Genomic DNA, 27,428 nt, shown 5'->3' with positions numbered 1-27,428 from the left:
ATCAAAACACCGCACGTCCTTTGTTACGTCGGAATGTTAGCCAGCCAAAAAAAGGTATGGAGTTCTGATCCAGGCTACAACACGGATGAACCTTGAAACTATCATGCTGAGTGAAATAAGCCAGACACAAAAGGATAAACATTGTCTGAGTCCACGTATGTGCAGCACCCAGAACAGGCAAATTCTAGAGAGTGAAAGTGGATTGACTGAGCGTTTCCAGGCCTGGCAGAGGCAGGAGGGGGGCGTCAATGCCTGATGAATAGAGTTTTGGAAATAGTGGTGATAGTGGCCCAACATTGTGAGTGTAATTAATACCACTGAATTGTACATGTAAAATGGTTAAATTAGCAGATTTTATGTTATATATATTTTACCACAAAAAGAAATTAAAAAAAAGCCTCTGGCAAACAGCTGCACTAACAGTCATCAGCAGGGGGCTCTGCTCCCTTCTGAGTCCAGCACAGCCCCCAGGGACTCCAGGGGCGTTTTTTCTTTTCTTTTCTCTTGGCAGGAACATTAATGGAAGCAAGAGAAAGATGTGGTACAAGGTTCAAGAGCCACACAGGAGGCTCTGGTTTTGCCTTGTACAAGGAGAAGCGGGCACAAGGAGAAGGGAACATAAAATGAGGTCGGGGAATCAGCATTGCTGGATGCAATTCCAGACATTGCTCCAGCCCTGTCTCTCAGCAAGCCGTGAGACTACAGCCCAGAAGTTAAATGACTCGTTCAAGGTCACATGCCGGAAGCAAAGCTGCAGCTAGGATCCTGCGTCCAAGTCCTAGGCCAGCTCCCCTTCAACCGCATCACACACCATCCGGAGATTTAAAACAGAGGGAAGGAAGAGGATTTGGCTCAATGGATACAGCATCTGCCTACCACATGGGAGGTCCAGGGTTCAAACCCAGGGCTCCTAACCCGTGTGGAGCTGGCCCATGCGCAGTGCTGATGTGTGCAAGGAGTGCCGTGCTACGCAGGGGAGCCCCATGCGCAAGGAGTGCGCCCCATAAGGAGAGCCGCCCCACGCGAAAGAAAGTGCAGCCTGCCCAGGAGTGGTGCCGCATACACAGAGAGCTGACGCAGCAAGATGACATAACAAAAAGAGACACAGATTCCCGATGCCACTGACAAGAATATAAGTGGACACAGAAGAACACACAGCAAAAAGATACAGAGAGTAGACACGGGGCGGGGGGGGAATAAATAAAAATAAATCTTTAAAAAAATAAAACAGGGAAATCTAAAGCATGGTTCCTTCATAAATTAAATCAATTTCCAAAACCAGGTATAATGTATGTTACCACAATAAAAATAAAAAAGCTAGGCACATTCAGAGGAGCAGGTCATAGGCAGCTAACATCGTTAGAGAGAAGAGAAATTTAAATCTGAATTGTTATTATAAATAGCCGTATGTACAGTATTTTTAGAAAGAGAACTCCAGGCTGGCAACAAGACCCAGGCCGGGTGGGTAGGCCACAATCCCCTGGTGGTCCTCCCCATGCCCCCTGCCCTCAGTTCCTGAGACCCTCACCTAAACCAGAAACCTCTAGAAGAAAACAGGACCGAAAAAGGCCTTGAGTCTCTTTCCCCGTCAACCCTGTCACCCACCTCTCCCCTGGGGACAAAAGCCACACCGAGAGGCCATGGGGTCTGCACCCTCGGCCAGGAATTGAGAGCGTCCCCACCCTCCGCGCCGAGAAAGTCCAAGGCAGCTGCAGGACAGCTGCTCGCCCTGAGCCCTTTCGCAGTCGGAGGCTCGCAGCTGCTGTGTGCTGTTCTGGAGCCCAGGGCTGGGTCCAGCAGGTGAGGCCCGGTGGGCTGAGAAGGGGGGCAGGGGGGCGGCCTCGGGACAGCTGTGCACGAGGGTCCTGAGGAAGGCTGTGAGGGGGCTGGGGGAGCAGAGTGAAACAGGGTGCGGGGGAGGTGCCACGGCGCCCTACACTGTCACTTTACTTTTGGTAACGACTTGGGCTTTTGAGAGGACTTCTATCCCTGAAGCCTCAACTCAGCCCTCTGGGAGCGCAGGTATCAGGAACCTCATTGATTTTCTAGTTAATTAAAGCCCTTGGGGAAGCGGACTTGGCCCAGTGGATAGGGCGTCCGTCTACCACATGGGAGGTCCGCGGTTCAAACCCCGGGCCTCCTTGACCCGTGTGGAGCTGGCCCATGCACAGTGCTGATGCACGCAAGGAGTACCCTGCCACGCAGGGGTGTCCCCCGTGTAGGGGAGCCCCACACGCAAGGAGTGCACCCCATAAGGAGAGCCGCCCAGCACGAAAGAAAGTGCAGCCTGCCCAGGAATGGCGCCACACACACACAGAGCTGACACAACAAGATGACGCAACAAAAAGAAACACAGATTCCTGTGCCGCTGACAACAGAAGCGGACAAAGAAGAAGATGCAGCAAATAGACACAGAGAACAGACAACTGGGGCGGGTTGGGGGGGGCGGCGATAAATAAATCAATCAATCTTTAAAAAAAAAAAGCCCCTGGTTGGCATTAGGGTTCGCTTTGGGTTGTACGTTCCATGGGTTCTGACCAATGGGTCGTACCCTGATCCACTACTACAGCATCCTGCTGAACCGTTTCATGGCTCTAAAACCCACCTTGAGCTCCATCCTTCCCCCCACCCCCAAAGGGGCCTCATTTTCTAGATGCAGAAAGAAAGTGAGAGAGATTGAGGGACTTGTCTAGGATCCCAGAGCGAGATAGACAGAGTGGGGTTTCTCCTCCCCCAGCCCCTGCCAGCCTCCCTGGCCTCCACCTCCTTCCAGAGGCTTCCTTTCCCACCTCTCCCGCACCCTGCAGGACAGGTCCACCTGCTCCCTCGCCAGCCCCGGGCCCCCTGCCCACCCGCCCCTCGGCGAGCTCACCGTGAGGCCTCGCTGGACATCCAGCAGCAGCGCCTGCACGTCCTCCAGGTACTTCCAGGATGGGTGGCCCTCGAGCAGCACCTCCTGCACCAACTCAGTCGTGCTGAGGCTCACCCAGACCCACAGGTAGCGCAGCTCCTGCTCGCTCACCTGCGCCTTCTGCTGTGGGGACAGGAGGAAGCGTCAAACCCCCAGACACGCCCCCCGGCTCCCCCCACCCCCCACTAGGACCCCTGCACAGGAAGCAGACGGCGGGGTGTGCAGTCGCTGGAACAGCCTGTCCTCCGTGGGTGGCCAAGGGCAGGCCCCTGGCGACACGATGCCTGCCGAGACCGACTGGCCCACGGGGGCCCTCCCCCAGCCCAGGAGGGGATTCTCACCAGCCTGGTGACGTTGGCGATCCGGAGCACCCCCTCGTAAGGCACGACGATCCTGTAGTTGATGGGGAAGTAGTGTTTCTGGGGGGTTCGAGGACAAAACGTGAGGTCAGAGGCAGAAACGGCTGGGACAGTCTCCCCAGCCGCCAGGACGACTTTCCGTGTGGGAGGAGAGGACCTCGGACATTCTGTTTGGTAGCAGCTGTGACCCTCAATGGAGATGACATAGTTAGCTCCCAGATGGGAAGGGACAGCTCTCACTCCTCCAGGACACAGGGAAGACCGAAACAGAATGCTTACTTCCTGCTAAGGTGGGAGTTTCCAGCCAGGTGCTAAGCCTACTCAGCCTTTTGCAGAAGATGAAAATGTTCTAAAATCAGATTGCAGCGATGGTTGCAGAACTCTGTGACTACTAAAAACCACTGAATTGTACACTTTAGAGGGGTAGATGGTGTGATATGTGAATTATATCTCTATGAAGCCATTTTAAAAAAAAAGAAGACTTAGCCACATGGGCTCCTGCGCCCCACAAAAGGAGCTGAACATTCCAGTTTCCAGTTCCTAGGACTTCTCAAGGGTCTCCTGGAGTCTACTCAGGAGTGAGGGCAGACAAGGGGGAGGTTTGGGGACCTGGGATGGCGGGAGAAGGGCCAGGAGGCACTGGCAGGTGCACAGGATGTGTGTGAAAGGCAGAGCAAGGGGCTGGGGTAACTCGAGGTCAGCACGGGGCCCAGGAGGGGAGCCAGGGGCTTGGGGACAGCGGGTTACCATGTACTGAAGCCGGTTCCGGTACTGCAGCTTGTCCCGCAGAAAGCCCGTGACCACGCATTCCTCGCTTGGGGTCAAGTCCTCGTTCCCCAGGGCCACGCCAAGGAGAATCCCGAGATCTGTGGGGCACCCAACAGGAGCGCGTGAGCCACGTCCACCTGCGCTTGCTGCCCTTGGGGGCGCAGGTGAGGGCAGGCCAGCTGGGAGGTGCACCCCCGCTTCCCCCCGGCAGAGACCCCGGACTCACGCCCAGGTCACCTTCCGGCCTCCCCCCACTCCTGTCCACAGGGCAGGCACAGCCCCCCTAGCGGCTGCCGCTGGGTGTTCCGTGGGGGATCCAGGAGACAGGGGCTCTAGTTCCAGCCCTTGTGTCGCAAGCCATTCTCTTCCCTGCTCTTTCTGTCCCTGGCCCCCCGCTCAGTTAAATGCACCAGCGGACTGGTGGGGGGCCTTTCCGTTTGGTCATCCTGGGCTCTCAGGGGACCTCACCCGAGCAGTCTTTCTCCCTGCCAACGAACGTCCCTGAGACGTTCTCAGCCTTCACCACCAGGGGTCACTGTGACTTCAAAAAACAGACTTAGGGTTTCCCAGTGACTCCAGGGTAGCTGAAAAGATTCACAAAAGTATCTGAGAGAATTTGCCACAAATACGGCCAAGGGTTAAGTCAACTAGGGCAGAAAGAACAAGAGAAATCCGAAAAGTCAGCCTCAAGAAAAAGATAAATTCAAGCTGAAACAGACGTTGTTTTTCTCTTATCCAAATATAAAGCTTTTTATTTTGAGATAGATAGATAGATATATACACACGTATTTTATGAGGTACCAGGGATGGAACCCAGGACCTGGTACATGACAAGCAAGCACTCAACCACTGAGCAACATCTGCTCCCCTGATTTTATTTTAATAATACTCAATGCAGGCCAAGTAGGGATGCTCTCATCCTGGAAAGCAATTTGGCAAATTTTATTAATGGACTTAGTAATGTTCACACACTTTGACACACTAAACTCACTCTTATGAACAAGAAAAGGAAGAGAGAGAGAAGGAAAAAAGAGTCAAAGGATTTGCGGAAAAGATATACATCGCAGCATTGTTTTGTAATCATGAAAATCTGTAAGTGCCCTAGATGTTCAGTAATCATGGATGTAGCCAATGCAAGTTACAATGTCAAAGAATGTATACTTATGTGATGAGAAAGAAATTATAGGGAAACGGACTTTGGCCCAGTGGTTAGGGCGTCCGTCTACCATATGGGAGGTCCGCGGTTCAAACCCCGGGCCTCCTTGACCCGTGTGGAGCTGGCCATGCGCAGCGCTGATGCGCGCAAGGAGTGCCGTGCCACGTAGGGGTGTCCCCCGCGCAAGGAGTGCGCCCGTGAGGAGAGCCGCCCAGCGTGAAAAAAGAGAGCAGCCTGCCCAGGAATGGCGCCGCCCACACTTCCAGTGCCGCTGACGACAACAGAAGTGGACAAAGAAACAAGACGCAGCAAATAGACACCAAGAACAGATAACCGGGGGGGGGGGGGGGGAATTAAATGAATAAAAATAAATCTTTAAAAAAAAAAAAGAAAGAAAGAAAGAAATTATAATGTGCTTAGTGACATTTTTAAAAAATCATGACTATGATTCAACACTGTATCTGCATGACCTGAATTGTTAGACACGTGACACATAGAAAATGTGGTGGAAAGAAGCGCACCAAATCTGTATGGGGGAGGCTTATGTTCCTTATATTTTGCAGAACACTTTTTATGTTCTACAATTGCTATCTATTCCTGTTATACCCAAAAGCAATCATTAGTTTTTGCAAAAAAAAAAAATCATGAATGTACTTAATGCCACTGAACTGTGTGCTTCAAAAATCATCTCAATTAAAAAAGAGAAAGAACAATGGGGATCCCCGAGGCTGGTTCCTGACCTGCCTGTCAGGTAACAGGAACGGCTGCTGGGACTCCCCTGGCTCATCCCCTGGTAATTAGGGACTTGGGCTCTAACCACTCATCGGTGCCCTCGCGCAGGTGGCGGCACCCTCGGCCGGGGCCACATGGTCCTCCCTCGCTGGCGCGGCTTCTCCTCCACGCCTGCCCGCTCAATCCTGCCGCCCGGCTTTGCTCCTGCTGCTCCCCACCGCCACGCACCCCCCCAGGAACGCTCTCACCCCACTCAGACCCTCTGGTCCCCGCAGGCCCCGTGCCCCACGTGGGCTCCACCCTGACCACGGTGCTTTTGCAAGGTTACAAATTCGCAAGTTCCCGAGGGTGGGGCGTGGGGGGTCTTGCGCCTCTTCTCCCTCTTTCCCTGTGCGCCCCAACACAGCACACAGCGTGGGAACAGAGGAGCCGTGCTGGCCCCGGGCACGGCTTGCTCTCTAGCTCATGCCCAGGGCAGAAGCCCCCTGCCTCCCGACCCTTCCTGCCTCTCCGCCGGTGCTCAGCTCGCCTGCCCTGGGCATCCTCTCGCATGGCAGGCCCCTTGCAAGTTTCCCCAAGACTCCTTGGCCCCCCAGGGTCTCCCCTGCCCACACCCATCTGTCCCCAGCACCATCTGTCTGACTCACTCGTCATCTTGCCCTTAACAAGTGAATTCACGACGCCTGAGCAGCGTCTGGATCTCCTGGAGAGCTGCGTCCTCCCCAGGGCATCCGACTCAAGGTCTGGGTGGGGCCGGAGGACGCGCCTTTCTAACAGTTCCCAGGGATGCTGCTGCTGCCAGCAGGGGGACCAGTGATCTCCCGCCACAGAGGGCAACTGGCATCCCAAGGAGATTTTGCAGAAAAATCCAAAGGTCCATTTTTTAAAAAATCAGAGTCTCTGTCCATGCCGGGGTTCCTTCCCATAAGGCAGCCCCCAAATGGCCTACAGTGCCCACTGGCTGCTTCTCCACCCCCCACCTCTGGCGTGGAACCGGCGTGGCCGGGCACCCGTGGCCTTGTAGCCGGAACGGCATCCGGGAGCAGAAACCCACGTCCGCAGATGCCCCACCTTCCACCGCTGAGCGCCGTCCCGGCTCCACCTGGAGAGACGGGCTGGCAGCAGGTGCCCAGGCAGGGCCGTGCGGCCGCAGCCCACAGCCACACTGTGCCCCCAGACCCTAGCCCCATGTGCCCTAAGGCCCAGTGTACCCCCAACCCTGGCAGGAGGCTTGCCTGGCCCCCCACCTCCAGAGCAGAGAGACCCACAGAGCAGAAGAGAAGGCGAAGGAAGGTCAAGTGAGGAAGGAGCTCCCTTCTGGGCTCCCTGGCCGGGGGCTGGGGGGGAATGCGCCTGGCAATGACCCTTGTGCACCGCAGCCCCCAGCACCCAGCTCGACCTGCATCTCCCTCCCTTTCACAACACCCCCCCCCCAGCCAATCCACACCCACCGTCCAGCTGCTCGTTTCTCCATCTACCCTTTCCAGTCCCACCTCCTGCCCCACCTTTGCGGCAGCGGCTCCTTCAAGCACCCCAGGCTGCCCTTCACCAGCACCCACACTCACCCCTGCCCCAGGCCACGGCCTGCCAGGGCTGCCGTGACCGAGGGAATCACATGCCTCCGCAGTCTGGGCCCACACCAGCTTCCCAGCTGCTCCACCGAGCTCCCCCACCTGGGACACCGACCTCACCCATGGCCCCCCTGGCTGCTCGTGACCTTGACGCCTCCAGATGTCCGGGGCTGGGCCCTCCGACCCCCCTGAGCTCCCTGACCCTCCGTCACGTCCCTGCGCGGGGCCTGGATAAACCCGCCTCTTCTGTGATCCCTGCACCACCAGCCCAGCTCTGTGTCCCGGGCAGGCAGTTCCTGAGCTCCTGCCCCGGTGCCAGGCCTTGGGGACACAGAGGGACAAAGGGGCAGGGTCCCTGTGGTCTCAGCAGTGACTGTGCGGTGGGCATGTGGGAGGCACCGGGAAAAGGCACTGAATCGGAGTCAACTAAGCTGAATCTTGGAGTCAGAAGGGATCCTGGGCCGGCCTCCCACCCACCAGGCTTGAGAGGCTTCCAGATGCTTTTTTTATCCTCGTTTCAACTTATTTTTCCTTTCGCCGACAACACGCTTTCTGTTTTCAATTTTGTTCTATTACTGGTGGCAGAGGGGCACAGGCTGCCTTCTCCTGACACCTGGGTCCCAGGGAGCTGCAACTTTTCCAGCCCCCCTCTCCCCGCCCCCGGCTGGCCGCACCCAGGAAGGCCGGAGAGCCTCTCTGTGCCCACCCCGGCCCCCGCGGTCCTCCCCTGGGCCGGCAAATCTGAGGACATATGAGGCTGCCACCTCCCCCCACGCCCGCTCCCGCCCAGTGCCCACCCCCTTCACTGTGCCCACCGCTGGGACAGGCCCCCTCACATGTCAGCGGAGAGCCCGGGGTCAGTGGAGACCCCGGGGGCAGAGGGCGGCGGGTGGGAGACCCCGAGGAGGGCTGCAGCTAAGCCGGGAAGCATCTCAACTTCTCAGCGGCAAGAAAGCCCGAGTTGCCATGGTTACGGTGGAGCCCGGCTCTGGGCCAAGGCCTGGGGGCAGGTGCCCGGATCTCCCGGTACTCACAGCGCAGCCAGGCGTATCCCCGGGGCATGGTGGCACCGGGCCCCGTCGGCGGGGAGCAGAGGCAGCCGTCCCCCAGCCCGTGCTACATGGCCCCGGGTCAGCCAAGGTGCCACGAAGTCCACGAAGGGCCTGCCCCGCAGGGCTGGGGTGGCCGGGTGGCGGGGAGAGGGCAGGTGCTCGTCGGGGCGGCGCCCGCCCTATCTGCCCGGCAGCGACGAGGGCAGCCAGGGGGCAGCCGCGGCCAGTTCCATGGCAGCCCGGGGACCGGCCCGAGACAAGCGCCCTCAGGGTTTCCCTGCCCGAGGAGCCGGAGAGAGGCCCCAGCAGGCCCCCGGGAATCCGGGGCTGGGTTGCGAGTTCTCCGTCTGCAGCTGCTCAGTGTGAAATCTGGCTCTGGAGAGAGAAAGGAGGAGAGAAGCCGATTATGTAAGAGCAGAGCTGCCACTCAGCCATCAGCAGCGCAGGCGCCTACTGTGCACGCGGCCCCACGGCCTGCCCTGGGACCCCCGCCGCCTGCCCTGGGACCCCCACCGCCTGCCCTGGGACCACTGCCGAACGGCCAGAGGCCCACGGCCCTGCTCTGGTGGCCTGGCTACCCAGCGACACCAGGCACACCTGCAATCAATGACTTCAGAATGTCCCAACAGCCAGCCAGGCGCAGGAATGAGTTACCAAAGCAGGATCAAGGAAGGACGGAGCCATGTGGCTTCCATCAAGGGAGCTTCCGGGAGCAGGTGAGTGTAAAGGTAAAGCCCTGGATGACTCAGGCTGCAGGGGAGCTTAAAAAGCAGAAGTAGAGCGTTCGCCCCTCTGCCCACCTTCCGGATTTTTCCCACCCTATGGGACTCCAAACCCACTCCCCCTGTTGATGGGGTTGCCAGATGAAAGAGTGGATGGATGCCCGGTTAAATTTGAATTGCAGATAAACGACAAATACTCTTTAAGCATAACTATGTCCAATAATACTTTTAAAATATGTGTGTCCCAAATATTGTCTGGAACATAGTTATACTAAAATAGTCTTCATTGTTTATCTGCAATTCAAAATTCATTGGCCGCCCTGTCTTTTTATTTGCTAAGGCTGGTAATCCTATGATAATAATAGGCTGGCTCTCTCTGAGCCACTTTGTGCTAGGCCCAGGAATAAAGCCTTTACATTCACAGAAACTTCACAACAATCTTATGGGACCACAAAATCTTATTTTATTGATGAGGAAATCGAGGCCCAGAACGGTTAAGACACTTGTCCAAAGTCACACAGCATCTAAAAAGTGCAGTGGGAGTTCAACCCTGGCCTGCTGATAGCCACTCCCACAGCAGAAGCCCACACATGAGTCTGGGCCTCCAACAGATGGGCACTGGGCTAGGGGCTCCCCCATGGTCTCACCAACCCCTCCCCAGGACTCTGACAGAAACAGACCGTGGTCCCATTTTGTAGATGAAGAAACTGAGGCTCAGAGAGGCTGGGTTGGCCACCGGCAAGGCCAGTTCTGAAATTCTGACTCAGGGCTGTCCCAGCCCCTTGCCCTCCCCAGGTTTCCCTCTGGTCACGGGAAATCGCCACAGGTGCTGGCCTGAGGGGAGGGTAGGCATGATTTGGGGGTCTTCTACCTGGTGGCCCCCGTGGCGTGCCCACAGAACGCACCGGGAGCGCTGGCCCCTGCCTTTGGCGGCCCCCACGGGCAGGGTCTTGCACGGCTGTTGGCGTCACTGCTGGGGAAGCAGCCCCTGCACGGGCCACTGGCCCAGGCGGGGAGGGGCGCCCAGCCCCAGCCGCCACCTGCTCTGCCTCTGGCCCGGCCATTTCCCGCTCTGACCCCATCACGGCAAGCGCCAACCGAACTGGAACTTTTTTTTTAAAGATTTATTTATTTATTTCCTGCCCCCCCCCCCCCATTGTCTGTTCTCTGTGTCCATTCACTGAGTGTTCTTCTGTGTCCGCTTGCATTCTTGTCAGCGGCACTGGGAATCTGTGTCTCTTTTTGTTGCGTCATCTTGTTGTGTCAGCTCTCCATGTGTGCGGCCCCACTGCTGGGCAGGCTGCTCCCTCCTTCGCTCTGGGCGGCTCTCCTTACGGGTGCACTCCTTGCACGTGGGGCTCCCCTGCACGGGGGACACCCCTGCGTGGCAGGGCACTCCTTGCGCGCATCAGCACTGCGCATGGGCCAGCTCCACACGGGTCAAGGAGGCCCGGGGTTTGAACCCTGGACCTCCCATGTGGTAGACGGACGCTCTGTCCGTTGAACCGAATCCTCTTCCCAGAACTGAAACTTTAAGCTGCAACTTTTTGTTACTGTCATTCATATTTTCTTTCAGGTTTACTGAGGTATAATGTACATACGGTAAAGGCCACCTCTTTTTTGCTACAGTTCTTTGAGTTTTGACAAATGCATAGAGTCATGTGTAACCAACGCCATAATCACAACGTAAAACGTTTCCACCCACCCCCAAGTTTCCCCCACAGCTCTCTGTAGGCCGCCCCTCCTCCCGCCGCGGGCCTGGCAACCGCTGCTCTGTCTTCTGTCCAGCAGGTTGCCCTCCCGGAGTGTCACGGGAATGGCATCCGTGTGCAGCCTCTTGTGCCCGGCCTCCTGCCCTCAGCGTGAGGTGCCTGGGACTCAGTCACGGTGTCACCAAGGTGGCTCCATCCCCGCACCTTGCTGACTAGCAGCCACTGTGGACGACCACTGTGGGCATCCAGTCACCACAGAGGGCCCCTGGGCTGTTTCTGGTTTCTGACAATGATGAATAAAGCCACAACAAGCCTCTGTGTGCAGGTGTCCAATGGACAGAAGTTTCCATTTCCCTCGGGCCCCGGTGAACTTCCAGTCAGGCTCTGCAGCCCCACGGCAGCCTTGGATTCCGTGTGGCCCGCCCAGCCCAGAGCCCCGCGTGGCCCACCCACACCCCGCAGCCCCGCGTCGGGCACCCACGCCTCGCAGCCCCGCGTCGGGCACCCACGCCCCGCAGCCCCGTATGGCCACCCACACCAACAGCCCCGTGTGGCCCACCCACGCCCGCAGTCCCGTGTCGAGCACTCACGCCCCGCAGCCCCGCGTCGGGCACCCACGCCCACAGCCCCGCGTCGGGCACCCACGCCCCGCAGCCCCGTATGGCCACCCACACCCACAGCCCCGTGTGGCCCACCCACACCCCGCAGCCCCGTATGGCCACCCACACCCACAGCCCCGTGTGGCCCACCCATGCCCGCAGTCCCGTGTCGAGCACCCACGCCCCGCAGCCCCGTGTCGGGCACCCACGCCCCGCAGCCCCGTGTCGGGCACCCACGCCCCGCAGCCCCGTGTCGGGCACCCACGCCCCGCAGCCCCGTGTCGGGCACCCACGCCCCGCGGCCCCATGTCGGGCACCCACGCCCCGCAGCCCCGTGTCGAGCACCCACGCCCACAGCCCCGTGTGGCCCACCCACGCCCACAGCCCCGTGTGGCCCACCCACGCCCACAGCCCCGTGTCAAGCACCCACGCCCACAGCCCTGTGTCGAGCACCCACGCCCACAGCCCCGTGTGGCCCACTCACGCCCATAGCCCCGTGTCGAGCACCCACGCCCACAGCCCCGTGTGGCCCACCCACGCCCACAGCCCCGTGTCGAGCACCCACGCCCACAGCCCTGTGTCGAGCACCCACGCCCACAGCCCCGTGTCGAGCACCCACGCCCACAGCCCCATGTGGCCCACCCACGCCCACAGCCCCGTGTCGAGCACCCACGCCCACAGCCCCGTGTCGAGCACCCACGCCCACAGCCCCGTGTCGAGCACCCACGCCCACAGCCCTGTGTCGAGCACCCACGCCCACAGCCCCACGTGGCCCACCCACGCCCACAGCCCCGTGTCGAGCACCCACACCCACAGCCCCATGTCGAGCACCCACGCCCGCAGCCCCGCGTCACACACTCCATCACGAGGCCGCAGCCCACCCCTGCCTCCGCCCCCTCGACGCGGAACGGTGCTGAGCTGCCCTTGCCCGCAGCCGCAGAGCTCCCCAGCAGCACAGGGAGCCCCCGCTGCCGACCCCACACACGTCCCAGACAGCAGGCCCGAGGGAGGCGCCCAGCAAGGGGGAAACGGGGAGGGAGGCGCCCAGCAAGGGGGAAACGGGGCTGCGGCCCCCGCAGGCCACACCTCAGAACCCGCCACCGCCGCAGTCCCACCCCTTGAGCCCAGGGCGGCCCGCCGTGGCCACAGGCCCCCGGGCAGAGCACCAGCTCACCTGCTCCAGGCCACCTGTGGGGCAGAGCCAGAAGGGCCAGAGCCACTCCCTACCGCCCTCACCTCCTAGAGATGAGGAAACGGGTGCTCCGGGCTGGGGGCAGCCGCAGGCATCCCGCCAAATTCCTGTTCCTGCAGGTCCAGCCACTCAGCCCTTGAAGGACGCAGGAGGGGACCGCAACAAGCAGCTTCAAGGAGTGAGCCCCAAAACACAAGAAGGGACCGCAACAAGCAGCTTCAAGGAGTGAGCCCCAAAACATGAGAAGGGACCACAACAAGCAGCTTCAAGGTACGAGTCCCAAAACACGAGAAGGGACCGCAACAAGCAGCTTCAAGGAGTGAGTCCCAAAACATGAGAAGGGACCACAACAAGCAGCTTCAAGGTACGAGTCCCAAAACACGAGAAGGGACCACAACAAGCAGCTTCAAGGAGTGAGTCCCAAAACACGAGAAGGGACCGCAACAAGCAGCTTCAAGGAGTGAGCCCCAAAACACGAGAAGGGACCGCAACAAGCAGCTTCAAGGAGTGAGTCCCAAAACATGAGAAGGGACCGCAACAAGCAGCTTCAAGGAGTGAGTCCCAAAACATGAGAAGGGACCGCAACAAGCAGCTTCAAGGTGTGAGTCCCAGATAGTCTATACAAGGAGGAGGTATGGAAAATAGGATGGTTTAGGCCACTGAAAAAGGGAGGCAAAAATAGCAGGGATCAGAACTATTTGTTTCGCTTAATTCCATTAGGCCAGGATCTGAACTTCTGAGTAACAGGCTTGCCCACCACCGCTGTCCCACCAGTGGTAATAGGATGGAGAGCCGGGGCACGTCAGTATCGTGGGGCCCCCGCCCGAGCTGTCAGCCCTTCAGAGAGTGGCTCAGCTCAGCTTCTGGCTGGCGGCCGTGGTTCCCATTCAGTGCAGGTCCCTCTGCAAGTCTCTGTGGCTCCAGCCCTGGAAGCTGGGCTTGGCCCTGTGGCCTGCTCTGAGCAATGAGACGAGCCAGGGAAGAGGGGCTGCCCGGCCCCTGCTGCCGGGGGGCTTCCCAGCATCTGAGCAAGCCCGGCCAGCCTCCAGGCGAGGAGCTTTCTAGGGATGCCCGATTAACCAAGACTTTGTTTCTGCATTGTTTGATTTGTTTTTCGATGTTTTACTATGAGAATTGTCAAACCCAAGAAACAGAGAATAACATAATGGCCCTCCATACATCCACTACTCAGCTTCAAAAATTATCACTAGTCCGTCATCCCAGTTTCACCCATTCCCCAATTTTCCCCTGGAGTACTTTAAAGCAAAGCCCAGACTCATGCCATCTCACCAGCAGGTAAGGATTTTAAAAAATACAGCTGCAACGCCATTACCACACACCCCAAATTAATCATCCCTTCATATTCTCTAACACAGAATCCATGTTCAATTTCTCCTGGTTGTCTTCAAAACGTCTTTTTACAGTTACTTTTGTTGGGCCCACATAGTACACTTGCTTGGTGCATCTCATGAATCTTTTTTCTTTCTTTTATTAAGATATAATTCACCTACCATTAAATTCGCCATTTTAAAGTGTGAAATTCAGTGCATTCACAAACTTGTGCAACTATCACCACTAATTTCAGAAATTTCCTTCACCCCAAAAAGAAATCTCATATCCACTAGCAGTCATTCCTATTTCTCCTTCTCCAAGCCCTGGCAACCTCTAATCAACTTCTTGTTCTATGGACTTGCCTGTGCTGGACATTTCATATAAATGGAATCACACAATATGTGCCTTTTGTGTCTGGCTTATTTCATTCAGCATGTTTTCAAGGCTCATCCATGTTATAGCATGTATCACTCCTTCGTTCCTTTTTATCCCGGAATAATATTCCACTGTATGGCTATACCACATCTTGGTTACCCATTCACCAGATGATGGATATTTGGGTTGTTTCCACTTTGGCCTGTTATGAATAGTACCGTTATGCATATTCGTGTATAAGGTTTTGTGTGAATTTGTGCTTTCAGGTCTCTCTGGTGTATACCTAGGAGTGGAATGGCTGGGTCATATTAGTCAGTGTTCTCTAGGGAAACAGAATCAACAAGAGATACCTGTAAATAGTATGAGAATTTACAAGAGTCTCTCACGTGACCGTGGGGCTGCACAAGTCCAGGTTCCGCAGGCAGGCTGCAACCAGGGGCTCCAATAAAAGTCCAAGGAAGGTCCTTGATGCGTTTCCGGGAGACATTGGCTCTCCAAAGACGAGCTGGGAAATTCTCTCTGAATGCTGAAATCACTTCCCCTTTTAAGGATAAAACTTCACTCATTGCTGACAGCACTCTCCCTGGTTGATTGTAACTGTAAACAGCCATCTATGCAGTAAACTCGTTGATGAATAACGCCCATAAATGTCCTTGTATTACAATTAGCCCAGTGCTTGCTTGACCAAACAACTGGACACAATTACCTGATCAAGTTGACATATTAGCCTAACCATTACATATGTTAATTCTAAGTATAACTTTTTTGAGGAACAGCCAGGCTGCTTTTCGCCATTTTGCACTCTCATCAGGGTATGAGGATTCCAATTTCTCCACATCCTCACCGACACTTGTTGTTATCTGTCTTTTTTATCATCGTCATGCTCGTGGGTGTGAGTGATCTTGTCGGGGCTGACTTGCATTTCTCTGATTGCTAACGATGTCGAGCATCTCTTCATGTGTTTGTTGGCCATCTGTATATCCTCTTTGGACATAACATGGATTATTTGGCCTTGTCTTTAAATTGGGTTGTCTTTTGATTGTTGCACTATAAGAGTTATTTACATATTCTGAATATAAGGATACAAGTGCCTTACCAGATAAATCATTTGCAAAGATTTTCTCCCATTTAGTGGCTGACTTTTCATTTTCTTGATAGTATCCCTTGATACACAAAAGTTTTTAATTTTGATGAAGTCCAGTTTATCTATTCTTTTCTTTGGTTGCTTGTGCTTTAGGTATCGTACCTAAGAAACTTTTGCCTGGTCCAAGCCTGATCCTAGGTCATGAAGATTTATACTTATGCTTTCATTTAAGTTTTATATTTTAGCTCTTACGTTTGGGTCTTTGATCCATTTTGACTTAATTTTGTCTATGGTATGAGGTACTAGTCCAACATCATTCTTTTGCATGTGGACATCTATAGGTTTTCCAGAACCATTTGTTAAAAAGACTATTCCTTCCCCTTTGAATGGTCTTGGCATTCTTGCTGAAAATCAGTTTGACCATAAATGTAAGGATTATTTTTGGATTCTCAAACTTATTCCCATCGATCCATATGTCTATCCTTATGTCAGTACCATACTGTCTTGATTGTTGATTACTGTAGCTTTCTAGTGAGTTTTGGACTCTTAAATCTTTTTAATCTATACCAGTTCCCTTTCCCTTTGTTGTGTTTTTTTCCCACATGTATTCGTTGAAGACTCTGAGTCACTTGGCCTGTGGACCTTCTTTCCTACATTCTGGATTTGGCTGACTGCATCCCTGGGATGTCATTTAATAAGTTTCTTTATCTCTGTATTTCTAGTAGTCAGATTGAAAAGCTTGATTAGGCTCAGGCATACTTTTCATAGGTGGAGCGCTGTGTATTTCCCATTGTGTCACATCAGGAGGCACATACATCTCCTTGTCCCACTTTAGGGACCTATTACCAAGTTCTTTCTACCCAATCTGTTCATTATAAAGTTCTCCATCAATCTTTTACCTCATAGTTTCAGCAAACACTGATAATTATAGCCTTGATCTAATCTTCCAGGGAGAGATACAAAATGGCAATTTTCTAATTATATTAATTCTATCTTTCCTTCTGCATTTATTGCTGTGATTCTTCTATAAAGTAGAACGTCTCATCATCATTATTTTCATCCCTTGAAATTTAGGCTGTGTAGGAAAAGCAGGACAAACGCTTGATTCTTTCCCTTTGTTTGCCAACTTTCAGAATGAGTTATTTCTTAGGATCCTCCAAAGGTAACTAATAAGGATTTTTTAGTGTCAATTGAATTCATGAATTTTAATTTATTTATGTATTTCAAGCCGCTGAAGTTATTTTTAAGCCAGGTTTGTAGGTTTATTTTACATAGAGCAATTTACTCCCTTTAAGTGTACAGTGTGATGAGTTTTGGCAAATGTATACACCTCCGCCACATTCAGGATATAGAACATTTCTATCACCCCATAAAGTTCCCTCATGTCCTTCTGCAGTCAATTCTCTTTCCCACCCCCTGCTGCTGGCAATCACTGATCTTAATTCTGTCCCTAAAGTTTTACCTTTCTCCAGAAGGTTCTATAAATGGACTCATATAGTATGTTGCCATTTCTGCCCTGGGTTTCTTTCACTTAGCAAATACTTTTGGGATTCATCCGGGTTGTTGAGTATGTCAGGAGGCCGTTCCTTTTTATTGAAGAGTACTAACCTGTTGTACCACAATTTGTTTATCCATTCATCAGCTGACGGGCATTTGAGTTGCTTTCAGGTTTTTGCAGTTATGAATAAATTTGCTATATACCTTTGCACATAGGTCCATGTGTAGACTACATTTTTATATCCCTTGGGTAAATGTCTAGGAGTGAGCTGCTGGTCACCTGACAGCTAGGTTTAACTTTAGAATTGCTGGGGCAGGTAGACACTCAGTGCCACACTACGGCAGCCCAGGGAGGGCGCAGTGCCATGTAGGGAACGTGGCGTTTCTCCAGGAAGGGGTCGGATTGGCCGGGTGATCAGGATGCAACTCATTACATGGGAGAACAAGCACTGATGTGATTGAGCTAGCAATTCTGACATGCCCTTTAGCAGAACTAAAGATGGGAAGATTTATCAGAGAGCATTTGGTGGGCAGAGTCTCAAGTCTGGGGAGGGAACACCGCCCCATCGGTGCTGATGTCTGGCCGACTGGACAGGCCACACCATTACACACCTCACAGGGAAGGTCTCAGAGATACGGCACCAGCTATTGGATAGAGTATTTTGCCTTGGCTCTTCTGATGGAAAATGGGAGATGATGTGGCGTTATCTATCACGCTGTGCAAAGAGGATGGGTCCAACAGGCATAAGAGCAGAGAACAGTGTTGTAGCTACTGGGCACTATGGCCATGCCTATTTCAGCTGTACGTCTGCCCATATCAGCCAGTGACAAGGCAGCCCTGGTTACAAAGGCAGGACATGAGTGCCAGGACTTGGAGTTTGTTCAGCTCCCCCCGCACACGGTCATATATGGAGCTGGCCATCTTATTTCAGAAGGATGCTCTGGAAAGGGCATTCTTATGAACAATCAAGGCAAAAGGGTCATGGCAAGATATGCCTCTGTCGTAAAGGATCTGGCACCCAGAGATATTGTATCTGGTTCCATGTCTGTGGAAATCCGTGAAGCAAGAGGCTTCGGCCCTGAAAATGATCACGTGTCTCTGCCATTACACCGTCTATCCCTGGAGCAGAATGCCGAGTGCCTGCCGGGGATTTCTAAAATAGCCAGGCTCTTCACTGCTGGGGACATCACCAAAGAGCTGCTCCCTGGGTTTCCCACCATGCGTTCTTGGTGGAAACCACTCGGGTGGCATTTCCTCAGACCACAGAGGGGAGGTTCTGAGGCTGTGGATGGCCAAGACCAAGCTGTGCCCAGGCTGTACGCCTGAGGGGAGGCCACATGCCTCGGCCCCCAGCGCCGACCGGCTTGGCACCAACGCTCTCCTGCGCTGGTCACCCTTGGCCATGCATGCACCCTGAGACCAGAGAGTCTTGCGGACCCCCAGATAAAGGGCCCCCAGTTAAACCAAATGCTGGGAAAGAATCTGACATGAATCTTGACAAGTTGAGGGTTTCTGATGGAAGCACAAGAACATGAAACCCAAACGCAGCGTGCAGACGTCAGTGCGAAAGCACAGGGTTCTTCTGCCCGGGAGGCCTGTGGCAGGAAGGCTGTGAGGAAACAGCCAGCTCGACGGAGACTTGGAGCACCTGAAGCCACTGGACAGAAGAAAGGCCTGGAACACCGTTCTGGAGAACGCGAAGCTGTGCGTGCTCCAGGCCACCTACGCAGCGGAGACCGGGAGCAGTCACACGGCACCCGGGCCGGGGAAGACATGGAGGTGCAGGCTGATGAGCAGGGGTGCTCTAAGCCCACCGAAGGGCAACCGGAGGAACCCCGGCAGGGCCACCGCAGAACGCACGCCCTTTCTTCTGCTGAAGCCACAGGCCGGAAGGGTCACTCTGGATCCCAGACCTGTGACCGACAAAACTTCAAACGAGGCTGACCATGGCACAACCCCACCTGCTATGCTCTCCTACTGAGGAGCCCCTGAGGTTCACAGAAGCAACTTCTGTATTATGTTTTGTATTATGTGTAATAGCTCATGCATGAGTTTGTCCCCTAATTGCCTTTTTAAAGGTTTTTTTTTAAGATTTATTTTATTTCTCTCCCCTTCCCGCCACCCCCACTAGTTGTCTGCTTTCTGTCCATTTGCTGTGTGTTCTTCTGTGTCCGCTTGTATTCTTGTCAGCAGCACCTGGAATCTGTGTCTCGTCTTGTTGCGTCACCTTGCTGCATCAGCTCTCCGTATGTGCAGCGCCATTCCTGGGCAGGCTGCGCTTTTTTTCGCATGGGGCGCCTCTCCTTACAGGGTGCACTTCTTGTGCGTGTGGCTCCCCTACACGGGGGGGGATCCCCTGCATGGCAGGGCACTCCTTGCGCGCATCAGCACTGCGCATGGGCCAGCTCCACACGGGTAAAGGAGGCCCGGGGTTTGAACCGCGGACCTCCCATGTGGTAGACGGACGCCCTATCAGGTGAGCCAAACCTGCTTCCCCTTTTTAAAGTTCTGTACTCCGGTGAATGAAAAGTACTGTTCAAATAGAGACTGTCTACCCACGTGCCAGCAGCCTGCCAGGGACCAAAAGGCCAGGCAGAATTAAGCTTACCTTTTGTCCCTTGCTTTATTCTTGTGAAAATGATAAAATCGGGCACAATTCTTAATTAAAACATAAATGAATGGGAAAAAAAGAAATTGCCAAACTGTTTTCCGAAGTGGCTGTTTATTATTCTTTTTGATGTTCAAATATTTTCATCACTGAGCCAGTGGGAGGTCCTTCAAGTAGGTTCTGGTAATCTTGAATAGCTCCCTTGCTTTCAGGCATGATGGAAGGTTCCAGACTCAGCTTGTACGTTTCCTGTCCCAGACTCAAAATCACCTACTTTTCCAAGGAACCGTTTTAGTGGGAAATGTTATTTAGATACCACAGCCCAGACACTAAGCATGCTTATGACTATTGGGTTGTCATCGTTTACAGGCCTTTGCAGGTAGGAGTAGGAAATGGTATTTTTTAGAAAGAAAAATAATTATAGATACGAATCTGAATTATAGAGTTTTTATTTAACTTCTTTAGCTTTCCATTTACGTCTCTTTTTTCCCCTTGGGTTGAAGATCTTGTTTCCAAATGACATTTAATATAGTATTTATTTGCTTTCTCCTTCCACATATAAGAGATTTGAAATAGTAACACCAATATTATAACTTAACAATAAGACAAATCTATGCAGTTTCAGGTCCCTTTGGGGCTCTTAGGGCATATACCCAACAGGGAGGTACAGGCAAAATACTTTATATTTCCTTTTTTTAAAATTTTATTTTTAGGGATTGTTTCGTATGTTATTTATTTTTTTAATTTAATTTTGTGTCTTCATTATATAAAACATTTACATCATTCCAAAGTAAAAACTATAAAAGAACATATGTTCAGAAACGTCTTAGCTTTCAGTCCTTGTCTTTCTCTGCACTCCCTTCTCCCCTGGATAGGTAACCATTTTCATTAGTTTTTTTGTTTGTTTGTTTTAAAGATTATTTTATTTCTTCCCCCACCCCCAGTGTTTCTGCTTGCTGTCTGCTCTCTGTGTCTGTTCCTTGAGTGCATACCCTCTTTTTAGGAGGCACCAGGAACTGATCCCAGGATCTCCCATGTGGGAGGGAGGCACCCAATGACTTAAGCCACCTCTGCTCCTGCTTGTTGTGTCTCTCATTGTGTTTCCTCTTTGTCTCTCTGTTGTATCAGCTCGCCCTGGCCCCTGGCAACTTACACTCTAATTTCTGACTGAATTTGCCTATTCAAATCATCCTATAAAGTGAGATCATACAATATTCATCCATGCTGTCATCTGCGTCAGAACCTCATTCTTCCCTGTGCCCTAACAATACCCCATTGTATGTATACAGCACACTCCGTGATACCCTACTGTACGTATACACCGAGCTCTATCCGTCCATCCTTCTGCCATGGGCACTTGGGTTGCCTCCATCCTTGGCATCCATCACATTCACACTACCTTTTTTATTTAAAAATAAAACACAGATACAGACAATACCACAAAACAAATTATAGTTCAATTATTATAAGACAAATACACCCTGTAACTACAGGTCAAGAAATAGAACCCTGCCAGCCACCCCAGAAGCCCCTCTCCATTCCAATCATTTGGTGCCCCCAAAAGCAGCCACCATCCTGTGGTCGCCACGGCTTAGTTGAGTTTCTTTATGGTTTTATCACCCACACATATATCCCTAGACATTATGTTTTAGGTTTTTTTTAGCTTTGTCCATTAAAAATTTTTGGTATGTCTTTTAAATCTCTTCTCTATGGGCTTCCCTCTGCATCCCTGACAAGTTATCTGTTGAGGAGTCCACTGACTGCTCTGTAGAATTGCTGACTGCGCGCTCGTGGTGTGTGTGTGCTCCATAGCCTCTGTCCTATCTCTTTCAAAGGTTGGATCAGACTTAAGTTCAAACCCATTGTCTTGGGAAGTGGATTTGGCTCAATAGATAGAGCATCCACCTACCACATGGGAGGTCCACGGTTCAAACCCAGGGCCTCTTGACCCACGTGGTGAGCTGGCCCACATGCAGGGCTGATGCGTGCAAAGAGTGCCATTCCATACAGGGGTGTCCCCCACGTAGGGGAGCCCCACGTGCAAGGAGTATGCCACGTAAGGAGAGCTGCCCTGTGTGAAAAAAGTGCAGCCTGCCCAGGAGAGGGGCCGCACACATGGAGAGCTGACGCAGCAAGATGATGCAACAAAATGAGACACAGATTCCAGGTGCTGCTGACAAGAATGCAAGCGGGCACAGAAGAACACACAGTGAATGGACACAGAAAGCAGACAACTGGGGGGAGGAGGGTAGGGGAGAGAAATAAATTTTTTAAAAATAATAAATCTTAAAAGAAAAAAAGTCCAAACTCGTTGTCCTGACTACACGTGGTGTTGCGTTCTTTCAACAGGAGGCACATAACGTCTGGTTTTCACTGTTTTTTATATTAGCCACCATTTTACTGCCTAGACCCATTCATTCATCCGAGGATTGCCAACTGTGATCTTCTAACCCTCCTAACTCTGCTCAAACCTTTTCCCACGAGGCAAGCAGCTGCAGTAGCAGCTCAGCAGCTCTGCCAAGATGTCTGATATGAACTTTCTTCCTCCCCCTGACCTCTCTGAACCCGGCAGGGCTCTAGCCCTGTGGGATTTGTTTTCCAATATCTGTTTCTCACATGAGGACTGACTGGGTTCCAGTGGCCCACAGCCATCTGAGTGGTTTGATACAGTCAGACTCTGAGCCCCACCTGGAGCAGGTAGTACACTCCTGGCAGGTGCCTGCGTGATCGGGTTAGCACATCTGGGAAGCAAGGCACCCACACTGTACCCCCACGGCATCTACCAGGGTGGAGTGTTGTCGTAGGTGAAACAAAACACGAAAGCCTGTCCCGAGGCTACGGGTAATGGGGTCACCCAAACAGAGAGATGCCCTTGCTCAGTGCTTCCTACTTTGGAGCCAGATGTCCAGCACCACCACCATGTGGCCGTCTCCACAGGCACTGAGACGTAGTTCTTAATTCCACTCACCTTTTTTATGAAGAAACTTATTCGCAAAGAAAACTTTTATTCAGAGAAAAACAGTTTTCGCTCGCCAAAAACATTGTATCAAGGAAAACAATGGAATTAAATTCCAGGGAGACATAGCTTTGCCTGCTTAAAGCTCGGAACCAGCAATCTGCCAGTCCTCTTTGGGAAAGGGAGCTAGGCAAGGGATAAACGGGTGGTTAAAATGTACTACCACCAGACTGAGTCTTTCTCCTACCGGAGTAATTCTCAACCAGGGGCAATTCTGTCCTCCAGAAGACATTTGGCAATCTCTGGGGATATTTTTGCTTGTCCCAGCTGGGGCAGGGAGAGGCCTGGGATGCTGCTCAAAAACCTACAGGAAGCGGATTTGGCTCAACTGATAGAGCATCCACCTACCACACGGGAGGTCCAGGGTTCAAACCCAGGGCCTCCTCACCCATGTGGTAAGCTGGCCCACGCGCAGTGCTGATGCACACAAGGAGTGCTGTGCCAAGCAGGGGTGTCCCCCCATAGGGGAGCCCCACGCGCAAGGAGTGCAGCCCATAAGGAGAGACACCCAGTGCAAAAAAAGCGCAGCCTACCCAGGAATGGCGCTGCACACAGGGAGAGCTGACACAGCAAGATGATGCAACAAAAAGAAAGAGATTCCCAGTGTTGCTGACAAGAATACAAGTGGACACAGAAGAACACATAGCGAATGGACAGAGAGCAGACATGGGGCGGGGATATAAATAAAAAACAAATCTTAAAAAAAAAAAATCCTACAATGCCCAGGACCCACAACCAAGAAGAATCCAGCTCCAAAAGAAACCCTGTCCTTGGGAAGTAAGAGGCATTAAAAAAGAATGGAGGCGGCGGACTTGACCCAGTGGTTAGGGCGTCCGTCTACCATATGGGAGGTCCGCGGTTCAAACCCCGGGCCTCCTTGACCCGTGTGGAGCTGGCCCATGCGCAGTGCTGATGCGCGCAAGGAGTGCCCTGCCACGCAGGGGTGTCCCCCGCGTAGGGGAGCCCCACGCACAAGGAGAGCGCCCCATAAGGAGAGCCACCCAGCGCAAAAGAAAGTGCAGCCTGCCAGGAATGGTGCCGCACACACGGAGAGCTGACACAGCAAGACGATGCAACAAAAAGAAACACAGATTCCTGTGCCGCTGACAACAACAGAAGCGGACAAAGAAGACGCAGCAAATGGACACAGAGAACAGACAACCGGGGTGGGGGAGAAGGGGAGAGAAATAAATAAATAAATAAAATCTTTAAAAAAAAAAAAAGAATGGAAAAGCAATCTCCTTGCTGTGGGAGTCAATGTTACTTGATGCAGGATCCAGGCATCACGTAAAGCTGCCAATGTTAACCAGTGGCACACGATCCGCACTTTGAAATAAATGTCTAAATAACAAGACGCCATGGAACCCAAGGTGACACCAGTCACCCTGCTAAAAGAACACTGTTCGGAGCGGTGTGTTGGTGAAGGCTGTCATACGGGAATTCTACACATGTGCATGATTGTTTTGGAAGTTCACAACTTCTGTAATAAAATATATATATATATTTTTAAAAAGAACGTTGCTATCTGAAGGTTCATCTTGGAAGACTCCAGAGCCCACAGACCCAGTGGCAGCACTGGAAGCCACACTGAACGTATTCCTTACAGTCAGCATTTATTAAGCACCTACTATGTGTCAGGCACTGCTCGGGGCCAGTTAGACATGATTCCAGGAAGGGGTGCCCAACCCAGTGAGGGAGGCTAAGTGGTAAATAAAGAGCAGGAAGACAGAGCATGGGAAACTATGTGCAGCTGCAGGGAGGATGCGAAGCCGCCCACCAGGGAATGAGGGGTGAGTGGGGGCTGGATGGCAGGGAACTTTCCCCTGGGAAGGTGATAATTCCAGCTCTTAAATCTCGCCGGGAACTCCATGTGACTGGAAGCAGGGCTAATTCAAATCAACACATGGCTGCTGGCAGAAGGCATGTGCCCAAACCCTTTTCCTCCTAATATGCAGTATGGATGAAGATCCATGGGTGTGCCTTAAAATAATTAGAAGAAGGAAAAAAGCTGCTCTCCACTTAGAATATCCATTGCATTGCTGTTTAGCTTTGCAGGGGAGGGGGGGCGGGGAGGAAACACTTAAATGCCAAACCACAGGAAAGCAGTTTGCAAGACCTGAGAACTAGTTGACTTTTATTGAGGACTGACCATTGCCAGTTGCTTTACATACAGTGTAGTAAAATTATTGTATCTTTTTACCCTCATAGAGGTGGGGATGTGAGTGTTAATCCTCCCACTCTACAGGTGAGAAAGGCAAGGCTCAGAAAAGCAGGGGGAGGAGGAGTGGGGGGAGAAAGGAGTCTTCAACCAGTGGTGCTGACACTGTTGGCTGTCCTTACCCACACACACACACACACACACAAATGAACTGTGACACGCACCTCACGCCACGTACAAAAATGAACTCGAAAGGGATCATAGACCTAACTGTAAAACCTAAAACTGTGAAACTTCTGGAAGGAAACCTAGGAGAACGTCTTTGTGACTTTGAATTGTGCAAAAGCAAGAATCATTAATTAATGAGGGCAGAAGCAATGTAACATAGTTAGAATAATGTTACTTTGTTATCAGATGATTTTTTTCCCCAGGGTTATCTATTTCTGGCAAGTGGTATGAATCTTTCCTTCACTGTGATGATATAAAGTTTCCTTTTTAAATAAATGTTTACGTCTCTAAATGATGAATGACCTGAATGCGGCCATGTGCAGGTAAGGTACAGGTTCTCAAGGTAGACTGCTTGGGCTCAAATTCAAGGTTCCCTGCCTACTACTGAGCAAGGTGAGAGTGGATCCTCTCTGCCTCAGCCACCTCATCTGTAAAATGGGCCTGGTACTAAATTCCAACTTTAAAGGGTTGTGTGAGGATTTCCTATTTCCTCTACATAGAGGGCTTAGAATATGAGCTGGTGGGGAGTGGATGTAGCTCAGTGGTTGAGCGCCTGCTTCCCATGTATAAGGTCCTGGGTTCAATCTCCAGTTCCTCCTAAGGAAAAAAAAAAAGGATATGAGCTGGGCTCTCTCTGCCTAGAGGAGCCTGCACCAAATCTTGGTGTGTATTTCTGTCTTTCTCTCCCATTTGTCAGCAAGCTCTGTTCTTTCTCCCATTTCCCAAATAAATTCTTTTTACTGGCCTGATTAAAAAAAAAAAAAAAAAAGAATATGAGCTGGTATACAGCATGTACTATCTCTGTGTTTTATATTATTCTCTATTATTAACAGTCAAGATGGGCTTGGGAAACTTAAGCGTTTTCTTTTCTTTTTGAATTGTTTCCTTTACTACCATGGCTCTTGTGCCATCAGTAGAAATCTGGGAGGAAAACACTTAGGTGATTGTGAAATAAAAAAAGAAAGGAACCCAGTGTAGAACTAGTCACATGGGACCCTTGGACACTCTAAACAAGCCCCGCTTCGAGGAAGCTGCTGATGGCACTCCAACAAGCAAGGAGCCTCCAGAGTAGAAGAGCTGAGCATGGATGAGAGTTAGAATTAGGGTGGTGACCTCTGATAAAAGCAGGTCTCTGTGCCCCAAAGCTTCCCTGCAGCCGCAGGGTGAAAAAACACAACAAAACAAAAAGGAGCGGGGCAGGAGTCGGGGACTGGAGCCCCGAGCGCAGCAGCTGTGTGGACGGCTGCCTCTCCAGGTGTCAAGGAGCCCCACCAGGAAAATAACTATTTGATTTCACGAAGATGTGGAGCAACTGGGATCCTTATAGTTCCCGGTGGCAGTAAAGATTAGCATAATCACAGTTTGGCAGTTCCTCATAAAGCTAAACAAACCCCCATGTGATGACCCCGCAGGTCCACTCCTAGGTGTTTAACCTAGAAAAATCAAAATTTATGTCCACAAAAAGCATGAACAAAAACGCACATTGCTGCTATAGTCAAATTATGAATAATACACAGTTCCCAAAACTGAAAACAGTCTGAATGCCCATCAATAGAAGAATAGATATGCAAACTGTGGTATACTCACACAGTAAAAAGGGACTGCTGATCCATGCAAAAACATGGGTAAACCTCAAAAACATAATTTGGAGCAAAAGAGGCGAGACATGAACGGGCACACCTTATATAATTCCATTTATTTGCACAGGCAAAAAAGTAAGCTGTGGGAAGCAGATATGGCTCAAGCATTTGGGTGCCCGCCTACCACACGGAACCTCCCCGGGTTCAGGTCCCAGTGCCTCCTAAAGAAGTTGAGCATCACGGCAAGTCGACACAACGGGCTGGTTCAGCAAGCTGATGCAAAGAGGATGATGCAACAAGAGACACAAGGAGGAAAACATATTCAAAGACACAACAAAGCAGGGAGCAGAGGCGGCTCAAGCAATTAGGTGCCTCCCTCCCACCTGAGAGGACCCAGGTTCAGTTCCCAGTGCCTCCTAAAATGAAAACGTGCACCAAACAGACAGCGAGCACAAACAAGGGGTGGGGAGAAAGAAAGAAATTAAATAAATCTTTAAAAAAAAAGAAAAACCAAATGAGGATTGACTGAAAAAGGCGTGAGGGAACTTTCTGGGGTGATGGACACATTCTATCTCTTGACTGGAGTGGTGGCCGCATGAACAGTTGTCAAAAACCATCATATTGAATGCTTATGATCTGTGCATTTTCTTTTAAGTAAATTATATGCCCATCTTAAATAGAAAATAGCTAATCGGGAACAGCAAGCTGGTGCTGAAGGCTCCTTCCTGGCTCATGAAGAAAAGCCGGCCCAGGAGTTTTCAGAGTCACATTTGGT

The 27,428-nt window shown here is 52.1% G+C and overlaps 1 protein-coding gene and 1 pseudogene across 5 annotated transcripts in view; one reads left to right on the top strand and one right to left on the bottom strand.

Moving 5' to 3' along the window:
• The window catches only part of IL34 (interleukin 34), a 71,008-nt gene that overhangs the window by 1,961 nt on the left and 41,619 nt on the right, over positions 1-27,428 (bottom strand). For 3 of the 5 annotated variants that reach the window (XM_071209088.1, XM_058279751.2, XM_058279753.2), the window contains 4 exons: positions 8,532-8,924; positions 4,018-4,136; positions 3,253-3,330; positions 2,873-3,034 (listed from right to left, as the gene is read on the bottom strand). In XM_071209088.1, coding sequence (XP_071065189.1) covers positions 2,873-3,034; positions 3,253-3,330; positions 4,018-4,136; positions 8,532-8,559 — 387 coding nt within the window. In that variant the 5' untranslated portion in view covers positions 8,560-8,924. The remainder of the gene's footprint in view (positions 1-2,872; positions 3,035-3,252; positions 3,331-4,017; positions 4,137-8,531; positions 8,925-27,428) is intronic. The other 2 variants (XM_058279752.2, XM_058279754.2) reach the window with 1 other exon arrangement.
• Positions 17,390-18,598, top strand: LOC131274271 (succinate dehydrogenase [ubiquinone] flavoprotein subunit, mitochondrial pseudogene; annotated as a pseudogene).

Source organism: Dasypus novemcinctus, chromosome 18 (genome assembly GCF_030445035.2).
Source record: "Dasypus novemcinctus isolate mDasNov1 chromosome 18, mDasNov1.1.hap2, whole genome shotgun sequence".
In the NCBI taxonomy this organism is placed as follows: Eukaryota; Metazoa; Chordata; class Mammalia; order Cingulata; family Dasypodidae; genus Dasypus; species Dasypus novemcinctus.
This window is presented reverse-complemented; position numbering and strand designations above follow the sequence as displayed.